The sequence below is a fragment of the Rana temporaria genome, chromosome 4, assembly GCF_905171775.1.
Source record: "Rana temporaria chromosome 4, aRanTem1.1, whole genome shotgun sequence".
Taxonomy (NCBI): Eukaryota; Metazoa; Chordata; class Amphibia; order Anura; family Ranidae; genus Rana; species Rana temporaria.
Window position 1 is genome coordinate 451461367 of NC_053492.1, and position 19670 is coordinate 451481036.

General features: G+C 44.0%; 1 protein-coding gene across 3 annotated transcripts in view; it reads left to right on the plus strand.

Moving 5' to 3' along the window:
* TTC7A (tetratricopeptide repeat domain 7A) overlaps nucleotides 1–19670 on the plus strand; it is a 489583-nt gene that overhangs the window by 225396 nt on the left and 244517 nt on the right. For all 3 annotated transcript variants that reach the window (XM_040351571.1, XM_040351572.1, XM_040351573.1), the window contains 2 exons: nucleotides 3944–4001; nucleotides 8448–8520. In XM_040351571.1, the coding sequence (XP_040207505.1) occupies nucleotides 3944–4001; nucleotides 8448–8520 (131 nt within the window). The remainder of the gene's footprint in view (nucleotides 1–3943; nucleotides 4002–8447; nucleotides 8521–19670) is intronic.

The window sequence follows — 19670 nt, forward strand, 5'->3', positions numbered from 1 at the left end:
CCTTGCCCGTCGCAGTAAAGATACGCCATTTTCGTAAGAGATACGCGGCGTAAAGATAAACATGCCCCCTAGGTGGCGTATCCTATGTTAAGTATGGCCGTCGTTCCCGCGTCGAATAGGGCTGGACATCAATTACGTTCAGGTCGAAACCAATGACGTCCTTGCGACGTCATTTAGCGCAATGCACGTCGGGAAATTTTAGGGACGGCGCATGCGCATTAGGTTCGGCGCGGGAACGCGCCTAATTTAAATGCTCTACGCCCCCTAACCGGCTGATTTGAATTACGCGGGCTTGCGCCGGGGGATTTACGCTACGCCGCCGCAACTTTACAGGCAAGTGCTTTGTGAATCAAGCACTTGCCCGTAAACCCTGCGGCGGCTTAACGTAAATGAGATACGATACGCCGCCGCAGATCTACGAGAATCTGGCCCATTGGTTGTATGTATTGGTTGCCATTCTGATTGCTGAACTCAGTTTTTTTAGAGCAAAATGTCCAATTCTTTTGGTTGGCTTTGAGTTACTTAGGCCACCCTTGCTTGTCTGCAACGATCCTAGCACTGGTCTGGGATCCTCACAGAGGTTTTTATTTTACCTTTTAAATACATTTTGGTTTATTTAAGACTTCCCATTATAATTAAAATGCAGTATAATTTGGATATTCCTTATTAACCACTTGCCCCCTGCTTCACGCATTTATACGTTGGCAGAATGGCTTGGCTAGGCAAAGCAACATACCTGTACGTTGCTTTAAAAAGCCTGCCACGTGTCACATGTACAAATAGAAAATAATATTCAGCGCTGGAAAAATTGAATAAAATAAAACCCAAAACCTAATAAATGCAAGCCAGCACTAAGGACAAATTCATAAAAAATTCCCAAATAGAACTATATAATAAACAGTGCAGCGCAATAAAACAAAAATAAATATATAAATAAAGTGAAAAGATACACAATGCTAGTGTATATAATAAGAAAAACAGTGTCCATGTGAGGAAAAACCATAAATAAATAAATCCACAGTCAGTCCAACGAAAAGAAATTCCAGAGTGAAAAGTGAAGGGATGACACCATATAATATCCACCACCGGTGAAAGATGGCCTCTCACCTCAGAGCTTAGACCAGGGGTCTCAAACTCAAATTACCTGAGGGCCACAAGACAAGTTTTCATATGCCATGGGGGGCCGCATGCAAACTTTCAAACTTCAAAAACAACAGTACTGGTGTCAGCGAGCACATTATTACCACCAGCACTGGTGTAAGTCAGGGTTTGCCAAATTTGCTTGGAATCTAGGAGCCAGCTAAAAAAGTTAGGAGCCAGAAAACGCGCCCGTCCCGACGAGCTTGCGCGCAGAAGCGAACACATACGTGAGCAGCGCCCGCATATGTAAACGGTGTTCAAACCACACATGTGAGGTATCGCCGCGATTGGTAGAGTGAGAGCAATAATTCTAGCTCCTCTGTAACTTAAAACATGCAACCTGTAGATTTTTTTAAACGTCGCCTATGAAGATTTTAAAGGGTAAAAAAGTTTGTCGGCATTCCACAAGCGGACACAATTTTGAAGCGTGACATGTTGGGTATGAATTTACTCGGCGTAACATTATCTTTCATAATATTAAAAAAAATGGGGATAACTTTACTGTTGTCTTATTTTTTAATTAAAAAAAGTGTAATTTTTTCCCAAAAAAGTGTGCTTGTAAGACCGCTGCGCAAATACGGCGTAACAGAAAGTATTGCAACGATCGCTATTTTATTCTCTAGGGTGTTAGGATAAAAATATATATAATGTTTGGGGTTTCTAATTAGAGGGAAGAATATGGCAGTGAAAATAGTGTAAAATGACATTAGAATTGCTGTTTAACTTGTAATGCTTAACTTGTAATACCAACGGCCACCACCAGATGGCGCCAGCTCACATCTGGTGGTAATAACTTGTAATACCAACGGCTCACCACCAGATGGCTCCAGCTCAAAAAAAAAAAAAAAAAAAATTTTTTTTTTTTTTTGCTCCCCTCACTTCCACCCTGCCTGCGGGCCATTTATAACTGGTCCGCGGGCCGCAAATGGCCCGCGGGCCTGTACTTTGAGACCACTGGCTTAGACCCTTGCGGATCACAAAGCATATCTGTTTGTATTAACAGCTGACAGCCTCCATAGGAAACAGATGGATGGGATTTAGCACCACGGATCCAAACCCAATGACTTTCCAACAGGGATACCACCATATAATTGAAAAGAAAGGGGAAAATCTAGTGCTCTCCGATTGGATTTCTTTTATTAAAAACGAACAATAAAAAAGTTGCACTCACATGTAAGGACACTCAGTGTGCCGAGTGTCAGCATAACAGCATACATCAGTATGTAAAACCATCTGTCTGCAATCTGCGGCGGTCGTGGGTGACGTTCTGCGTAGCTCCTACCCTCTGTACGCGTTACATCCCATGAGCGGGACTTCCTCAGCGTGGGTTAAGGGAGTGTGCTTATTGTTATAGACAAAACCTTTTGTTTCTGAGACCTTCAAGGATAACTTTACTTTTAAAACATTAGCTCTTTTGATATACTGTATGCTGGTCTGCCAAACATTTTTGCACATATCATCTGTCACTGCTGTCTTTGTTTTCCTCAAGCTTTTAGATCTGCCTTCACAGGTCCAGGCAACGTTAAACATTGCTCTGCTTATATGAAGCTGGTCTTTATCCTGTAATGTAACTACTGACAGGGATTGAGAAGGAAGATGTAGGTAGATTCAGGTACATTGGCCTTACTTTAGGGCGGCGTAGCCTAGCCTGTTTAGGCTACACCGCCGTAAATTAGTTAGGCTAGTAGTGATTCTAAATCAACTTACCTGCTAATTTACAGCGGCCTAGCCTAAAACGAGCGGGTGTAAGGGCGCCTAATTCAAATTGGTTGGAGGGGGGCGTGTTGTATGGAAATGAGGCTTGACCTCACGTTTTTTGACACTGCGCATGCGCCGGGCGACTACATTTCCCAGGGCGCATTGCGGCTAAGTACGCCGTACGGGCCTATTGATTTCGACGTGGACGTAAACGGCGTAAATCCCGATTCGCGGACGACTTACGCAAATGACGTTAAAATTTCGAATTTCGCGGCTGGAACGGCAACAATACTTAACATTGGCTAGGCCACTAGAGCATAGCTCTAACTTTAGGCGCCCTATCCCTTACGGAAACGACGTAATTCGATGGCGTAGGCCTGGCGTACGTTCGTGAATCGGCGTATCCCCTCATTTACATAATCTACGCCGGCCGCAATGGAAGCGCCATCTAGCGGCCATCAGAAACATTGCAAGCTAAGATAGAACGGCGCAAGCCGGCCTATCTTAGCTTTGTTTAAGCGTATCTCTGTTTGAGCATACGCTTAAACAAACGCCGGCGTAGATTCAGAGTTAGGTCGGCTTATCTACTGATAAGCCAGCCTAATTCTTTTTGAATCTACCTAAAGGTGTCTACTCCCCTTACCTGTTTGTTTCAATGATTTCTGTACTGCTCTGCCCCATGCAGTCATTGCATTTTTCAGTTCTTTCATCTACATGGGAGTCCAGAAACCAAGACTAGCTGAGTATGCAAAGCCAGCACTTAGATATAAGTCAGTCCCACTTTCCATAATGCTATGCACATAATTTACTTGCCAATTGATAGGTGATAATGATGCTTGCTTTTATCTTGATGTTATCTCCATGGGTTTGTAAAAAAGGGCTACAACTGTTTCATTTTTATTTTGCAATGAACATTTTATTATACTACACCTGGCAAGGAACTGTTTTATATTTAATCTGCAGGCCATCATTTAAACACTGAGCTCTTGGAAGATAAATACTTAGAGGATGAATTAGCTTCTCCATAACTTTAAATTCTTTGCTTAGCCATTCAGAATTTATTATGTTTAGCTGATCTCAACAGAAACATTTCTCATTGTTGCAGCCACTCAGAAAAGCACTCAGGATGATTGGAGCAAGAAGGCTCTCCAGGCATTACAGAAGTAAGATGATGATTATGTGTACTTTAATCACACTCCTATAGCATAGTTGAAAGTAAGCATAGAATATTAGTGATCTATACATCTATACTATACTATTAGAACATTGCAAACATAGATCCCCTAATGAGTTTGGATTAGTGACCTAAAAGTGACTTTGTCTTTTTTTTTTTCAAGAAGAATTCCATGCATGGGTATTTGTATAAACAGTAGTTACATTGGTCCAGCTTGGGCCAATGTGGCTATGAATGTACCATACCTATGGAACCATCTAGAACAGTGGTGGCAAACTTTGGCACCCCAGATGTTTTGGAACTACATTTCCCATGATTCTCAACTACACTGCAGAGTGCATGAGCATCATGGGAATTGTAGTTCCAAAACATCTGGGATGCCAAGGTTCGCCATCACTGCTCTAGAACAGTCGGTCTCAACCAGGGTTCCTCCAGAGGTTGCTATGGGGTTACTTGAGCTGTGGCTAGTTGGCCTCCAATCTGATGGTGCCTTTGTAGTTCCAGGACCATTTCCACTTGGCAGAGCCAGTAGCATAACACAAATGATCTTTTCGTTCTCTTCATCATGTAAGGGTGGCATTCTAATAAGAACTGTATGGGGTAATTTCTTCCACTGACCACCAATGTAATGGGGCATTTTCCTTGTGACCGCTAATGGACTTAACAAGGGTTCCCAGACATCAGAAATTATTTCAAGTGTTTCTCATGGACTTAACAAGGGTTCCCAGACATCGGAAATGATTTCAAGTGTTCCTCTAGGGCAGTGGTTCTCAACTAAAGCCTCGTACACGCGATCAGTCCATCCGATGAGAACGGTCTGAAGGACAGTTGTCATAGGTTAACCTATGAAGCTGACTGATAGTCCGTCGTGCCTACACACCATCGGTTAAAAAAACGATCGTGTCAGAACGCGGTGACGTAAAACACAACGACGTGCTTAAAAAAACGAAGTTCAATGCTTCCAAGCATGCGTCGACTTGATTCTGAGCATGCGTGGATTTTTAACCGATGGTTGTGCGTACTAACGATCGGTTTTGAGCTATCGGTTAGCAATCCATCGGTTAAAATTTAAAGCAAGTTGGCTTTTTTCAACCGAAGGTTAAATAACCTATGGGGCCCACACACGATCGGTTTGGACCGATGAAAACGGTCGTGTGTACGAAGCCTAACAGTCCAGGTTTGCAAAATAGCTGAAATACATCACAGGTGATATAATTTGCTGCTCAGTGATTGCAGTGCAGTGGAACCTCGGTTTAAGAGTAATTTGGTTTGAGAGCGTTTTGATTTGCGAGCAACTTTTTTTTTTTAATTCTGACTTGGTTTGCGTGTGTTGACTCGCAAGAGGAGCAGAATTCAAGCTAAATATGCCTGCAGTACCTCATTTGGCCTGAGGTACGGGGGTGCAGAAGCCGAGCAGAGCCGAAAATAGGCCTGCAGTACCTCATTTGGCCTGAGGTATGGGGGTACAGGAGGCGAGAAAAGCCGAACATTGACCTGCAGTACCTCATTTGATCTGAGGTACGGGGGCGCAGGAAACGAGCCGAAGTGTCCTCGGTGCTCTCTGGCACCCCCCACTTCTGGCCACATTCGGTATTGCATCCCTTTGAAGTCAATGCGGAACTAATTATTTTCGTTTCCATTGACTTCAATGGGAAAACTCGCTTTGATTCGCAAGTACTTTGGACATGCTGAAAAACAATGTTTTTTTTCATGCTGAAAAATGATCGTGTGTACGCGGCAAAAGGCTGAAAAGCGTCTCTCACCAAACTTCTACTAACACGACTGGTATTGAACTTCCCTTTAATAGTGCCGTTGTACGTGTTGTACGTGACCGCGTTCTTGACATTCAGAATTTCCAACAACATTTGTGTGACCGTGTGTATGCAAGACAAGTTTGAGCCAACATCCCTCGGAAATGTATCCACGGTTTTGTTGTCGGAATGTTCGATCGTGTGTACGCTGCTTTAGCCTTAAATTGACAGATTCAACCTTAATTCATTCAGTTTTTCGAACTAATGGATTTTTTGATGAAACAAAATAAATAAAAACGAATTTCGAAAGTAACTAAAAAATTTCATTTTTCAGACGAAAAACAAAATTCAGAAACAAAATATTTCAGTGTGCACATGTCTAATTCCCGTGTTCATGGGACCGCAGGCCACACTACCCACCCCTTCAAAACCCAACACTCCCAGTGAACAAAAGACCAAACAACTTCTTGGCATTTTAATGGCCGTGGCACCTTTATTGGTTTAAACAAATTAATATATATCATAACCATCTTTATTTAATCAAAATATTGTATTGAATAATAAACCTTTAATAATCCAAAAATTCCCTGCTCAGTCTTAGGACTCGAGCAGATAAACTTGAACAAACTGTAAAGTCCCCCCCCCCCCCGATTCGGGGGTGACAAACCACATAATTGTGCCAACGACAGGGAGGGGGGGTGGGGAGCAAAGTCCAGTACCCAGCCAACAGCCCTGAACAAACGCAGCTGCAGCCTTATATAGGGTCCATTCAGATCCAGAACCTTCCAGCCGGTCACCTGCTCCACCTGGACCAGTCAGAGCCCACCTTTTCCAGGTACCTGAAATATACTTGAAAAGCAAGGAACATGCACAGGTGTTTTAAATGACATACAGGTGTTTTTATTTAAATGACCACATATTTTGTCAGTAGAAGGCTAAGCATTAAAGGGGGGGGGGAGGGGGTGGCTGCAGGACCCATGTGCATGGGCCCAAATGAATTGTGCCCTATTATGCCAATACGTTCCAATCATGTATTGGTCAACTCTTATGCCGCATACACACGACCATTTTTCGGGTTGTAAATTTTTTTTATTTTTTTTAATGCTCCAGAGCATTTTTCACGACGTAAAAGATGGCCATTAAAAAATTAGAACATGCTCTAAATTGTCACGTCATTTTTAACGTTGATGTTTTTAAAAATGGTCGTGTGTGGGCTTTAAAGACGTGAAAAAAATGCGCACGCTCTGAAGCAAATTATGATACTGGAGCGCTCGTTCTGGTAAAACTAGCGTTCGTAATGGAGTAAGCACATTCATCACGCTGTAACAGACTAAAAAGCGCGAATCGTCTTTTACTAACACAAAATCAGCAAAAGCAGCCCCAAGGGTGGCGTCATCCGAATTGAATTTCCCCTTTATAGTGCCGTTGTACGTGTTGTACGTCACCCTGCTTTGCTAGAGCATTTTTTTTTTTCACAATCGCGTGTAGGCAAGGCCAGTTTAACAATAATCGGGTTGAAAAAAACGTTGTTTTTTTTCTAGACCATTAAAAATGGTTGTGTGTACGCGGCATTAGCCTTCATGAATATCTCACCCAGCATTTCCTGTACTGGTCAAAGCTTTTGTGGACACCACTCAAAATTATTTAGGTCAGGTGTCTCCAGTGAAGAGTACTTCAGCATGCAAAGGCTTTTAGGACAAGGCAATTTTTTTTTTTTGGATCCAACAAAATTTTATTTAGTTAGCAGAGGTACAAATTATGCACGGTCCCCTTGACATTGCGGGGACAAAATAATAACAAAGGTTAAGATAACCAATACTCATAGAGTATCCATAGACAGGAGGTAGACCCCCCTCCCCCAAAACCGTTTCAAACATCACCATCCCGACAAGTAGCATCGTCCCCATCTCACCCCACATTGATGCCCAAAAGTCTATCCATCACCAGGTCTACCGGTGCCAGACCCGGCACATCCAACCACTTTGCCCATAATTTCTCAAATTTGGGGGTATTACCCCTGTGTTGATACACCACTTTCTCCATCCTCAGCACCAGCCCGATATTATTAATCCATTCAGTCAGAGTCGGAGGAGCCTCAGCCCTCCAGCGAACCATAATAAGTTTCCTTGCTTGGAACAGAACCCTGTGTATCGCCTCTCTGTCCGCTTCCTCCCACTCAGGACAAGGCAATTTTGTGGCAGCAGTTTGGGGAAGGCTCTTTTTGTTCCACTTGGCCCTGGGTACATAGCTAGCTCCTCTAAGACATACGTTTTGTATGAAGAAACTTTAGTGACCTGCACAGAGCCCTTACCTCAGCCCTACTGAACACCTTTGGAATGTATTGGAATGCAAACTACAAGCCAGGTCCACTCTTCCAACATCAGTTCCTGGCCTCACAAATATTTTTTTGGCTAATTGGGCCTAAGTTTCCAGAGACACCCTCCAAAATTTTGTGGAAACCCTTCCCAGAACAGCAGAAGCTGTGATAGCAATACAAGGGGGAACAACCCTATAGTAATGTCCATGGTTGTGAAATGGGTTGTCCAACAAGCTCCTATAGATGTAATAGTGAGGTGTCCACAAGCTTTTGGCAATGTATATATGGTTTTTGATGTTTGTTTTTAAAGCATTGACACCAAAGCATGAGAAGCTATCTGTGATAATTGAGTGCTGTTGTTTTGCAGGGCACATGAGTTAGATCCAGAGGACAATCAGATTATCCTCTACTTGTCACTTCAGCTGGGACTCGTCCGGCAGGTAAGTGAGCCATGTTATGTTCAGGAGAACCATGCACAGCCATTATATAGAAAATGGCGCAGCGCTTATATGGGAACTGAATCACTCATAACATTAAATGTAATTGAACAATAATAAAGTCCATATAAAACATTCTTGTGGAGATCACTGGTTTGGACACCACCAACACCCAAACACACTGCTTCTTACCAAAAGGAAGATAAAAACTCACAAGACAATATATCAATAGCAGCTCTTCAACAGCAAAGGGTGTAGAGAAAAGGCAGCAGCTTCTTTATTACAAGTCAGCAATCCTGGATGCCTCCCAAATTAGTATCCTCAGCAGTATGAGCATAATCAGGCCCTTAATCGACCTCGATAGCTGAACAAAGAAAACACTTCATAGTGCAGACATCCCAAGAAGTGGTTTAATAAAGGATAAAGAAGTTGATACACTCATATTTATGAAGTAAATATCAAGCAGATAAAAAACGGAAGAAACATCCAGCGCTTCTAACCATAAAGATGGCCGCCGTGTCCCTGTACAAGCATTGCGTGACACGTTACAGGCTCCTCCCTACTAGTTTTGTCATCGCTAACGTCTTCAGGGCCATGCTGAGGATCCTATCTTGGGAGGCATCCAGGATTGCTGCCTTTTCTCTACACCCTTTGCTGTTGAAGAGCCGCTATTTATATATTGTCTTGCAAGTTTTTATCTTCCTTTTGGTAAGAAGCAGTGTGTTTGGGTGTTGGTGGCGGTGTCCGAACCAGTGATCTCCACAAGAAGTTTTATATGGACTTTATTATTATATTTAATGTTATGAGTGATTCAGTTCCCATATAAATGCTGCACCATCTTCTATATATCTCTATTGTGCTTTTCCTGCATTTTGTGTCAGCTACTTTTTATTTAATTGCTTCTTTGATCCCAGCGCAACAAAGTTGTATTTTTTTTTTTTGTTTTTTATACATGCACAGCCATTAACTGACCATAAAGCTGGTCATACACGAATGCCACGTACACACGATCGGTCAAACCGATGAGAACGGTCTGATGGACGGTTTTCATCAGACCAAACCGATTGTGTGTGAGCCCCATCGGTTATTTATCCATAGGTTAAAAAAAAGCAATCTTGTTTTGAATTTAACAGATGGATACCTAACCTATTGGAAAAAATGATCGTTTGTAGGCACGTCCATCGGTTAAAAATCCACGCATGCTCAGAATCAAGTCGACGCATGCTTGGAAGCATTGGACTTCGTTTTTTTCAGCATGTCGTTGCGTTTTATGTCACTGCGCTCTGACACGATTGTTTTTTAACCGATGGTGTGTAGGCACGACTGACAATCAGTCAGCTTTATCAGTTAACCTATGAAACACGCCCTTAGCGGCCAGCGTAAATATGCAGTTAAGATACGACGGCGTAAGAGACTTACGCTGGTCGTATCTTAGTGAAATTTTGCCGTATCTGATTCTTTGAATCAGGCGCCAAGATACGACGGCTCAGACTCAGAGATACGACGGCGTATCTGGAGATACGCCGTCGTATCTCCTACGAGAATCTGGCAGTTAGTTCGTAGGGTTCAATATTGAGTTGGCCAACTAATTTCACCTATAACGGCTTCAAGGTTTAGGAGTGTGTCATTGGGAATCTTTGACCATTCTTCCAGAAGCGCATTTGTTGGGTCAGGCACTGATTTGGACAAGAAGGCCTGGTGTGATGGAGCTAAATAAAATGTCTATGTTATCTTTCTCTTTTAACCACTCAAATATTACTTTCCTTTCTTTTATTATTTTTATTATATTCTTTTATGTATGTATATGTGTATTTCAGTATTCACGTGAGAAACATTAGTATTATTTTCCTTGAATGAAAGTTATGACAGAGTTAATCATCCCAGAGTGAAAACTAGAAACAGATGTCAATTAACTCCTACTGCGTAACCCACTCCTTACCCCCTCTTTTTTCCTCCACTCCTTGACCCACTCCTTCCCCCTCCCACTGAGCAAAGGGAATATGGCGACTGAAAGCTCTGGAATGCGAAGCCTCGTGTCCAGGAACAGATGCAATAAGAGAAGACCATATGAATGAGCCAATAAGATGCACCCATATGTGATGACGTTTGCTTATGTCACTTTGGCTATACAAGCTGTAACCTGAGTAAAGGGTTTCCTGTTGATGATGGAGACTCAAGCAGTGTGATCTCTTATGCATGCATGTACTTACATCATCATGAATTTGGCACAGCGGCAGAATAGAACATGTATCCTGGAATTGGACCAGGGATAAGTCTATTACACAGGCTCGCAGTCTCCGCTCACATGTATTCCAAAGGTGTTCTCCCGGGTTGAGGTCAGGACTCTGTGTAGACCAGTCAAGTTTCTCCACCCCAAACTCACTCATCCATTTCTTTATGGACCTTGCTTTGTACTGACCTCAACCTGATAGAACACCTTTGGGAGGAATTAGAGTGGAGACTGCGAGCCAGGCCTTCTCCTCCACATCAGAGCCTGACCTCACAAATGCACTTCTGAAAGAATGGTCAAACATTCCCATAGACACACTCCTAAACCTAGTGGACAGCCTTCCCAGAAGAGTAGAAAATGTGATAGCTGCAATGAGTGGGCCAACTCAATATTGAACCCTACGGACTAATGCCGCGTACACACCATCACTTTATGTGATGAAAAAAAACGACGTTTTGAAAAACGTCAATTAAAATGACCGTGTGTGGGGGAAAACGTCGTTTTATGTCTTGTAAAAAACGACAAAAAAAATTTGAAGCATGCTTCAATTTTTTGTGTCGTTTTTCCAAACGTTGTTTTTTGTGTCAATTAAAATGACCGTGTGTAGGCAAAAACAACGTTTAAAACAACGTTTTTAAACCCGCGCATGCTCAGAAGCAAGTTATGAAGCTAGCTTCAATGGAAAAGAGTGCTGAACGTAACCACCCTTTGCTAGAGCATTTTGAAAAAACGATGGTGTGTAGGCAACGTCGTTTTTGAAAATTGAAGTTTCAAAAACGTTGTTTTTTTTCCATCACAGAAAACGTCGTTTTTTTTCATCACATAAAGTGATGGTGTGTACGCAGCATTATGCCGCGTACACACGGTCGTTTTATGTGATGAAAAAAAATGACATTTTTAAAAACGTCACTTTAATTGACCGTGTGTGGGGGAAAACGTCGTTTTATGTCTTCTAAAAAACGACCAAAAAAAATTGAAGCATGCTTCAATTTTATGTGTCGTTTTTCAAAACGTCAACTTTTACTTCACAGAAATTGACCGTGTGTAGCAAAAACGTCGTTTAAAACGACGTTTTTTCATCCGCGCATGCCCAGAAGCTACTTATGAAGCGAGCTTCAATGGAAAAACGTGGTGAACGTAACCTCGCTTTGCTAGAACATTGTGAGAAAAACGATGGTGTGTAGGCAACTTCGTCTTTGAAAATTGAAGTTTCAAAAACGTCGTTTTTTACTTCACAGAAAATGTCGTTTTTTTTCATCACATAAAGTGATGGTGTGTATGCGGCATAAGACTGGGATGCCATTAAAGTTCATATGCTTGTAAAGGCAGGCGTCTCAATACTTTGGTAATATAGTATATGTACAACGACAAGAGAGTGGGCTTTAACACCCAAATGCTGCACATATGCGTCCCTGGATGGTCAATGTTTCTATGCTTTTTTGGGGGTTGTTGGGGGGAATGAGTTACAGTAAAGGGAGGACAAATTATGTTGTTGTTTTTTTTCTTATGGGGAGGATGAATGTTAGAAGGAAGATAATGTAGTGGACAAAATTTATGTATAAATGTATAATTTGTATTGCTATGAAAAGAATACAAAAAGTACTGACAGTAGTCACATGATCACTAATCCTCCCTGCCCCAGGTGTAAAGAGCCTTTTAGAGCCTGCTTCTAGAGTTGGATGGGAAGGGCTTAAAGTCTGTGTAGCTTATAACTGCCAATCAAATTTCAGATATTCTTTCGCTAGCCTGGGTTAAAAATTGTAAGATAATAACTGATTAACCACTTCCATACCAGGCACTTACGCACCTTCCTGCCCAAGCCAATTTTCAGCTTTCGGCACTGTCGCACTTTGAATGACAATTGCGCGGTCATGCTACACTGTACCCAAATGACATTTTTATCATTTTGTTCCCACAAATAGAGCTTTCTTTTGGTGGTATTTTATCACCTCTGCGATTTTTATTTTTTGCACAACAACTAAAAAAATACCAACATTTTTGAAAAACATTACGTTTTTATTTTTTTCTGTATTTTTTTTGTAAAAAAGTAAGTTTTCTTCTTAAATTATGGGCACCGATGAGGTGGCACTGATGGGCACCGATGAGGTGGCACTGATGGGCACCGATGAGGCGGCACTGATGGGCACCGATGAGGCGGCACTGATGGGCACCGATGAGGCGGCACTGATGGGCACCGATGAGGCGGCGCTGGTATGCTGCACTGATGGGCACTTATAGGCAGCACTGATGGGCACTCATAGGCGGCACTGATGGGCACTCATGGGCGACACTGATGGGCACTCATAGGCGACACTGGGCACTCTTTGTCGGCACTGATTGGCACTCATGAGCGGCACTTATGGGTGGCACTGATGGGTACTTATGGGTGGCACAGATGGGCACTGATAGGTGGGCACTGAGCATAGATGGGCACTAAGAGGTGGCACTGATGGACACTGGGTGGCACTGATGGACACTGAGGGGTGGCACTGATGGCATTGCTGGGCATCATTTCAGTCAGTGCCCATGTTGCCAGTCATTGCCCATTTGTGGGCACTGATTGGCATCGATTGTGTTCAAATTTCTTTTATTGTTTTTTTTTTCTTCCTATTTTTGCTCTTTTGAGCACCGGGGGGCACTCCCTGGTGGTCCAGTGTTGGCATCCGAGGGGGGGCTGCGCTGATAAACAATCAGCGCGGACCCCCCCTGTCAGGAGAGCCGCTGTTCGGCTCTCTTCTACTCGCGTCTGTCAGACACGAGTGAGGAAGAGCCGATCAACGGCTCTTCCTGTTTACATCGTGATCAGCCGTGATTGGACACGGCTGATCGCGTGGTAAAGAGCCTCCGCCGGATCGGAGATGCAGGGTGTCAGACTGACACCCCGCTTTACCGATCGCCGCGCTCATTGACGTTTTCCGCCGAGAACTGGAGCATGCGCATTGGGCTTTTTGAAGCCCGGCGCATGCGCAGTTCATTAGAATCGGGGGCGCGCTTAATTTGAATACAAGCCGCCCCCTTGGAGATCCGCCAGGCTACGCCGGGGCATTTACACTCCGCCGTCCCAACTTACGGAGCAAGTGTTTGGGGAATACAACACTTGCTCCTGTAAGTTGGGACAGCGGAGTGTAAGTGCCTTAAGCGCAGCCCGCGGATTTTTAGAGAGAATATGGGCCACGGTGTTTATTTTAGATTGCAGTTCATTTTCTTAAATATATTCAAATAACAATTTATTCTTAATTTTTTATCTCTCCTTTTTTCAGCCCACAAAAATAAAACTGAATATATTGACTTTCTGGCTAACAGATCTGATAATTATTACTTGGATATTTTCACATACAGCAGATTGTATTTATTGTTATTTTTCACAGATAATCATCTACCTCTCTCAGTATTCAATGAGAAATATGGCTCATGTTTAGGGAGAGTCTATTATATTTCTATCACATACAGTAGGTGCAGTGCCGATAAACCCCTGTAGGTGACACTTCCAGCTGTTTTCCTAATGATGTATAGAGGTAGTGCTGAGTATTAGTTGGCGTTTTCATGATTCAGTTTACAAAATAGCTGCATTTGTTATGTTAAAAGCTGAACGCTGGGATGAGCAATTATTGGCCCAGATTCAAGAAGCAATTGCGCCTGTGTAACCATAGGTTACACAGCGCAATTGCTTACTTGCCCCGGCGTTACGAATGCTCCTGATTCAGGAACATCGTAACGCCGACTGCAGCCTAAAATCTGCGTGGCATAAGGCTCTTATGCCACGCATATCTAGGCTGCATTCTTGCGATGACCGCTAGGGGGCGTACCCATTGTGGTCAGCGTATAGTATGCAAATTGCATACTAACACCGATTCACAATGTTGCGTGAGCCCTGCGTACGCAATTTACGTAGTTTCCGTACGGCGTGTTTAGCGTAAGGCTGCCCCTTCTAATAGCAGGGGCAGCCAATGCTAAAGTATACCCGTCGTTCCCGCGTCGCCAAGTTCGAATTTTACGTAATTTGCGTAAGTGATTCGTGAATGGCGCTGGACGCCATTCACGTTCACTTTGAAGCAAATGACGTCCTTGCGACGTCATTTGCCGCAATGCACGTCGGGAAAGTTTCCCGACGGAGAATGCGCTCTACGCTCGGCGCGGGAGCGCGCCTAATTTAAATGATTCCCGCCCCCTACGGGATCATTTACATTAAGCACCCTTACGCAGGGCAAGTTTACACAGCGCACACGCAATTTACGGAGCTACTGCTCCGTGACTCGCGGGTAGCGCAGGAAATTTGCGGGGGCGCAGGGCAAAAACGCTGCCCTGCGCCTCCGTAACTAAGGGGCAAATCTACCTGAATCTGGGCCAATTGTCTATATCCTTTCATCATGTGTATTCTTCTTGAATCTTGGTGCGCTTTGTGTATTTCTTTTGGATCTGCGCAGTAATCCAATGTGAGCCTTTCCCTCTGTGTAGGAGCTTCCTGTAATAAAGACCGCTCACTGCTGCTCTCTCTCCTTATGCAGAGTGACTGGTCTTGTCTCCGCCCCCTCCTGACGTTTTCTGCAGACAGCCTGTAGAGTTTGGGGTCTGCTCGGTCCCTCCCACAGCTCAGCCCGCTGCAAAAATTGAGTTCAGTGAGTAAAATAAGTATTTGATCCCCAAGAAAAACACAACTTAGTACTTGGTGGGGAAATCCTTGTTGGCAAGCTACGTTTCTTGTAGCTTCTTCTTGAGCCAGTCCTTTGTTGCCTTGGTGTTATGTTTTGGGTCATTGTCATGCTGGAAGACCTATCCACGACCCATCTTCAGTGTTCTGGCTGAGGGGAGAAGGTTCTCATCCAAGATTTTATAATACATGGCCCCATCCATTGGTCCCTCAATGTGGCAAAGTCGGCCTGTGTTATTGGCAAAGAAACAGCCCCAAAGCGTCATGTTTCCACCTCCGTGCTTGACTGTAGGGATGGTGTTCTTATGCCGCGTACACATGTTCGTTTTTCGTTTTTTGTTTTTTATTTGATTAAAAACGATCGTGTGTGGACTACAGAGCATTTTTCGGGTTCTAAAAAATGGGCACATTTATTTTCAAACATGCTCTATTTTTTCACAACAATTTTAACAACGTTGTCGTTTTTAAGGTTGTAAAAAATGGTCGTAGGAGGGGGATAATGCCTCATCAATGTTGTCAGTGGAAGGAGTAGTGCTTCGTTATGGGTGTCAATGCAAGGGATGGTATCTCATTGTTGAGGTCAGTGGAAGGGATGGTGCCTCATTGTTGGTGTCCGTAGAAGGGATATTGTCTCATCGTTGGTATCAGTGGAAGGGATGGTGCCTCATAGTTGGTATCAGTGGAAGGGATGGTGCCTCATAGTTGGTATCAGTGGAAGGGATGGTGCCTCATCGTTAGTGTCAGTGGAAGTGATGGTGCCTCATCGTTAGTGTCAGTGGAAGGCATGGTGCCTCTGCGTGGGTGTCAGTGGAAGGGATGGTGCCTCATTGTTGGTGTCAGTGGAAGAGATGGTGCCTCATAGTTGGTATCAGTGGAAGGGATGGTGCCTCATAGTTGGTATCAGTGGAAGGGATGGTGCCTCATCGTTAGTGTCAGTGGAAGTGATGGTGAATCATTGTTGGTGTCAGTGGAAGGCATGGTGCCTCTGCGTGGGTGTCAGTGGAAGGGATGGTGCCTCATCATTGGTATCAGTGGAAGGGATGGTGCCTCATAGTTGGTATCAGTGGAAGGGATGGTGCCTCATCGTTAGTGTCAGTGGAAGTGATGGTGAATCATTGTTGGTGTCAGTGGAAGGCATGGTGCCTGTGCGTGGGTGTCAGTGGAAGGGATGGTGCCTCATTGTTGGTGTCAGTGGATAAGATGGTGCATCATTGTTGGTGTCAGTGGAAGGGATGGTGCCTCATTGTTGGTGTCAGTGAAAGGGATGGTGCATAATTGTTGGTGTAAATGGAAGGCATGGTGCCTCGTCGTTGGTGTCAGTGAAATGGATGGTGCCTCATTATTGGTGTCAAGACAAAAAGGAGAGTATTGGGAGTTTAAATATACATTCAAAGATAAAGTACAGAAACATCAAATAAAAACATAATACAACTTATAGCAACATTTAAATATACAGGTTAGAAAATCCTTAAAATTCCAGTAATTTATTAATCGCATGTTCTAAAATCCAATATTAATAGTTCCCCATATCATCAAATAGAAGCAGGTAAACTGCTGGATATGTAATGGTCCATCAGAAGGAAGACCTAATTCTTGGGAACCCCCCCCCCCCCTCCCCCACTTATCAGGGCCATGGATCTCAAATACTCTCTTAAAAATGTACACTCTAATCTCAGGTCCATAAAGACATGGATGAGCGAGTTTGGGGTAGAGGAACTTGACTGGCCTGCACAGAGTCCTGACCTCAACCCAAGGCCTTCTCTTCCAACATCAGTGCCTGACCTCACAAATACGCTTCTGGAAGAATGGTTAAACACTCCCATAGACACACTCCTAAACCTTGCGGACAGCCTTCCCAGAAGAGTTGGAGTGGTTATAGTTTCAAAGGGTGGGTCAACTCAATATTGAACCCTGCGGACTAAGACTGGGATGCCATTAAAGTTCATGTGCGTGTAAAGGCAGGCGTCCCAATACTTTTGACAATATAGTGTATCACCACAGGAAAGGTAGCTAATGCAGACTCCCCCCGCATGGTTCTAATTGACACCAAACCTAGCTTTAGTTTTCCTGCAGCATGTCCAATAAAATACAATTTAATGGGGTGGATTGAGACCCTCTTGTAATGACTGTAGCTCTTTTGGGGCGGGTCTGGGAAACCAAAATTGCATAGAGGTCCCCTTTAAGAAAGCAGTTCTATACATTAAACGCGGCACCACTCTTTATGTCGGCAGAATGGCATGGCTGCGCATATGGACGTACGCCCCCTTTAAGAAGCGTTATTGCATGCGTCGGTGCAAGCTTCCTGAGTTTGACCGCGGGTCCTGCGGACTTGATGTTCGCCGGTGTCCCACGAACGTGTGGCGGAGCTGCAGAAAGGGGGGATACCCATATAAACAAGGCATCTCCCTGTTCTGCCTAGTGACAGGACACTAATCACAGCTCCCTGTCATCGGGAGCAGTGATCAGTGTCGTGTCACTGGTAGCCCACCCCCCCACAGTTAGAATCACTCCCTAGGACACACTTCCTTGCCCCCTACTGGTTAACCCCTTCCCTGCCAGTGTCATTTACACAGTAATCAGTGCATTTTTATAGCACTGATCGCTGTATAAATGACAATGGTCCCAAAATAGCATCAAAAGTGTCCATGTGTCCTCCACAATGTCGCAATCACGATAAAAATCGATGATCGCCGCTGAAACTAATAAAAAAAAATAACAGTAAAAATGCCATAAAACAATACCCTATTTTGTAGACGCTATAACTTTTGCTCAAACCAATCAATATACGATTATTGCATTTTTTTTAATACCAAAAATACTGTATTTGCCGGCGTATAAGACGACCCCCTAATTTTCCAGCTAAAATGCTGGTTTTGGGATATTCTCACTGTATAAGACGACCCCTCACTGTGCCAGTATGCCTGCCTCACTGTGCCAGTATGCCTGCCTCACTGTGCCATTATACATGCCTCACTGTGCCATTATACATGCCTCACTGTGCCAGTATGCCTGCCTCACTGTGCCAGTATGCCTGCCTCACTGTGCCATTATGCCTGCCTCACTGTGCCATTATGCCTGCCTCACTGTGCCATTATGCCTGCCTCACTGTGCCAGTATGCCTGCCTCACTGTGCCATTATACATGCCTCACTGTGCCATTATGCCTGCCTCACTGTGCCATTATGCCTGCCTCACTGTGCCATTATGCCTGCCTCACTGTGCCAGTATGCCTGCCTCACTGTGCCATTATACATGCCTCACTGTGCCATTATACATGCCTCACTGTGCCAGTATGCCTGCCTCACTGTGCCATTATGCCTGCCTCACTGTGCCATTATGCCTGCCTCACTGTGCCATTATGCCTGCCTCACTGTGCCAGTATGCCTGCCTCACTGTGCCAGTATGCCTGCCTCACTTTTCCAGTATGCCTGCCTCGACGATCTTCCTACCTTCTCCTGTTTGCAGAGTTTCTCAGGCTGCGGGCGTCCATTATTCAAAAGCCGTGCCTCCTCCTCAGGCTGTTCCGTGATTGGCGTAATACTAATTTTCCCAGCAGAGCCTCTGTTCAGTGTTCCGCCTATCACGGATGTCCTCTCGTCCGAGGCCGAGGATGAGAAGGTATCCGTGATAGGCGGAACACTGAACAGAGGCTCTGCTGGGAAAATTAGTGTTCCGCCTATCACGGAACAGCCTGAGGAGGAGGCGCGGCTTTTGAATAATGCATGGCCGCCATCTGACAGACAGGTACCCGGCGTATAAGACGACCCCCGACTTTTGGGGCATGATTTTAGATGCAAAAAGTCATCTTATACGCCGGAAAATACGGTATGTAGAAGAATACGTACCGGCCTAAACTGAGAAAAAAAAAATTATATCTTTTTTGGGGATATTTATTATTAGCAAAAAGTGAAAAATATTGTTTTTTTTCCCCAAAATTGTCGCTCTTTTTTAGTTTATAGCGCAAAAAATATGAAACCACAGAGGTGATCAAATACCACCAAAAGAAATCTCTATTTGTGTGGGAATAAAGGACGTCAATTTTGTTTGGGAGCCACGTCGCACGACCGCGCAATTGTCAGTTAAAGCGACGCAGTGCCGAATCGCAAATAATGGCCCGGTCATTGGGCAGCCAAATCCTCCAGGGCTGAAGTGGTTAAGGATCTATTTATTCGCTCTTATGAAGTACGGACGGAGAAAATGACATTTGGACAGATGAAGTCTTTGCGTTGGTTCGGTTCTAGGTTGATGGAAGCAAGACAAATAATCATTAAACTTG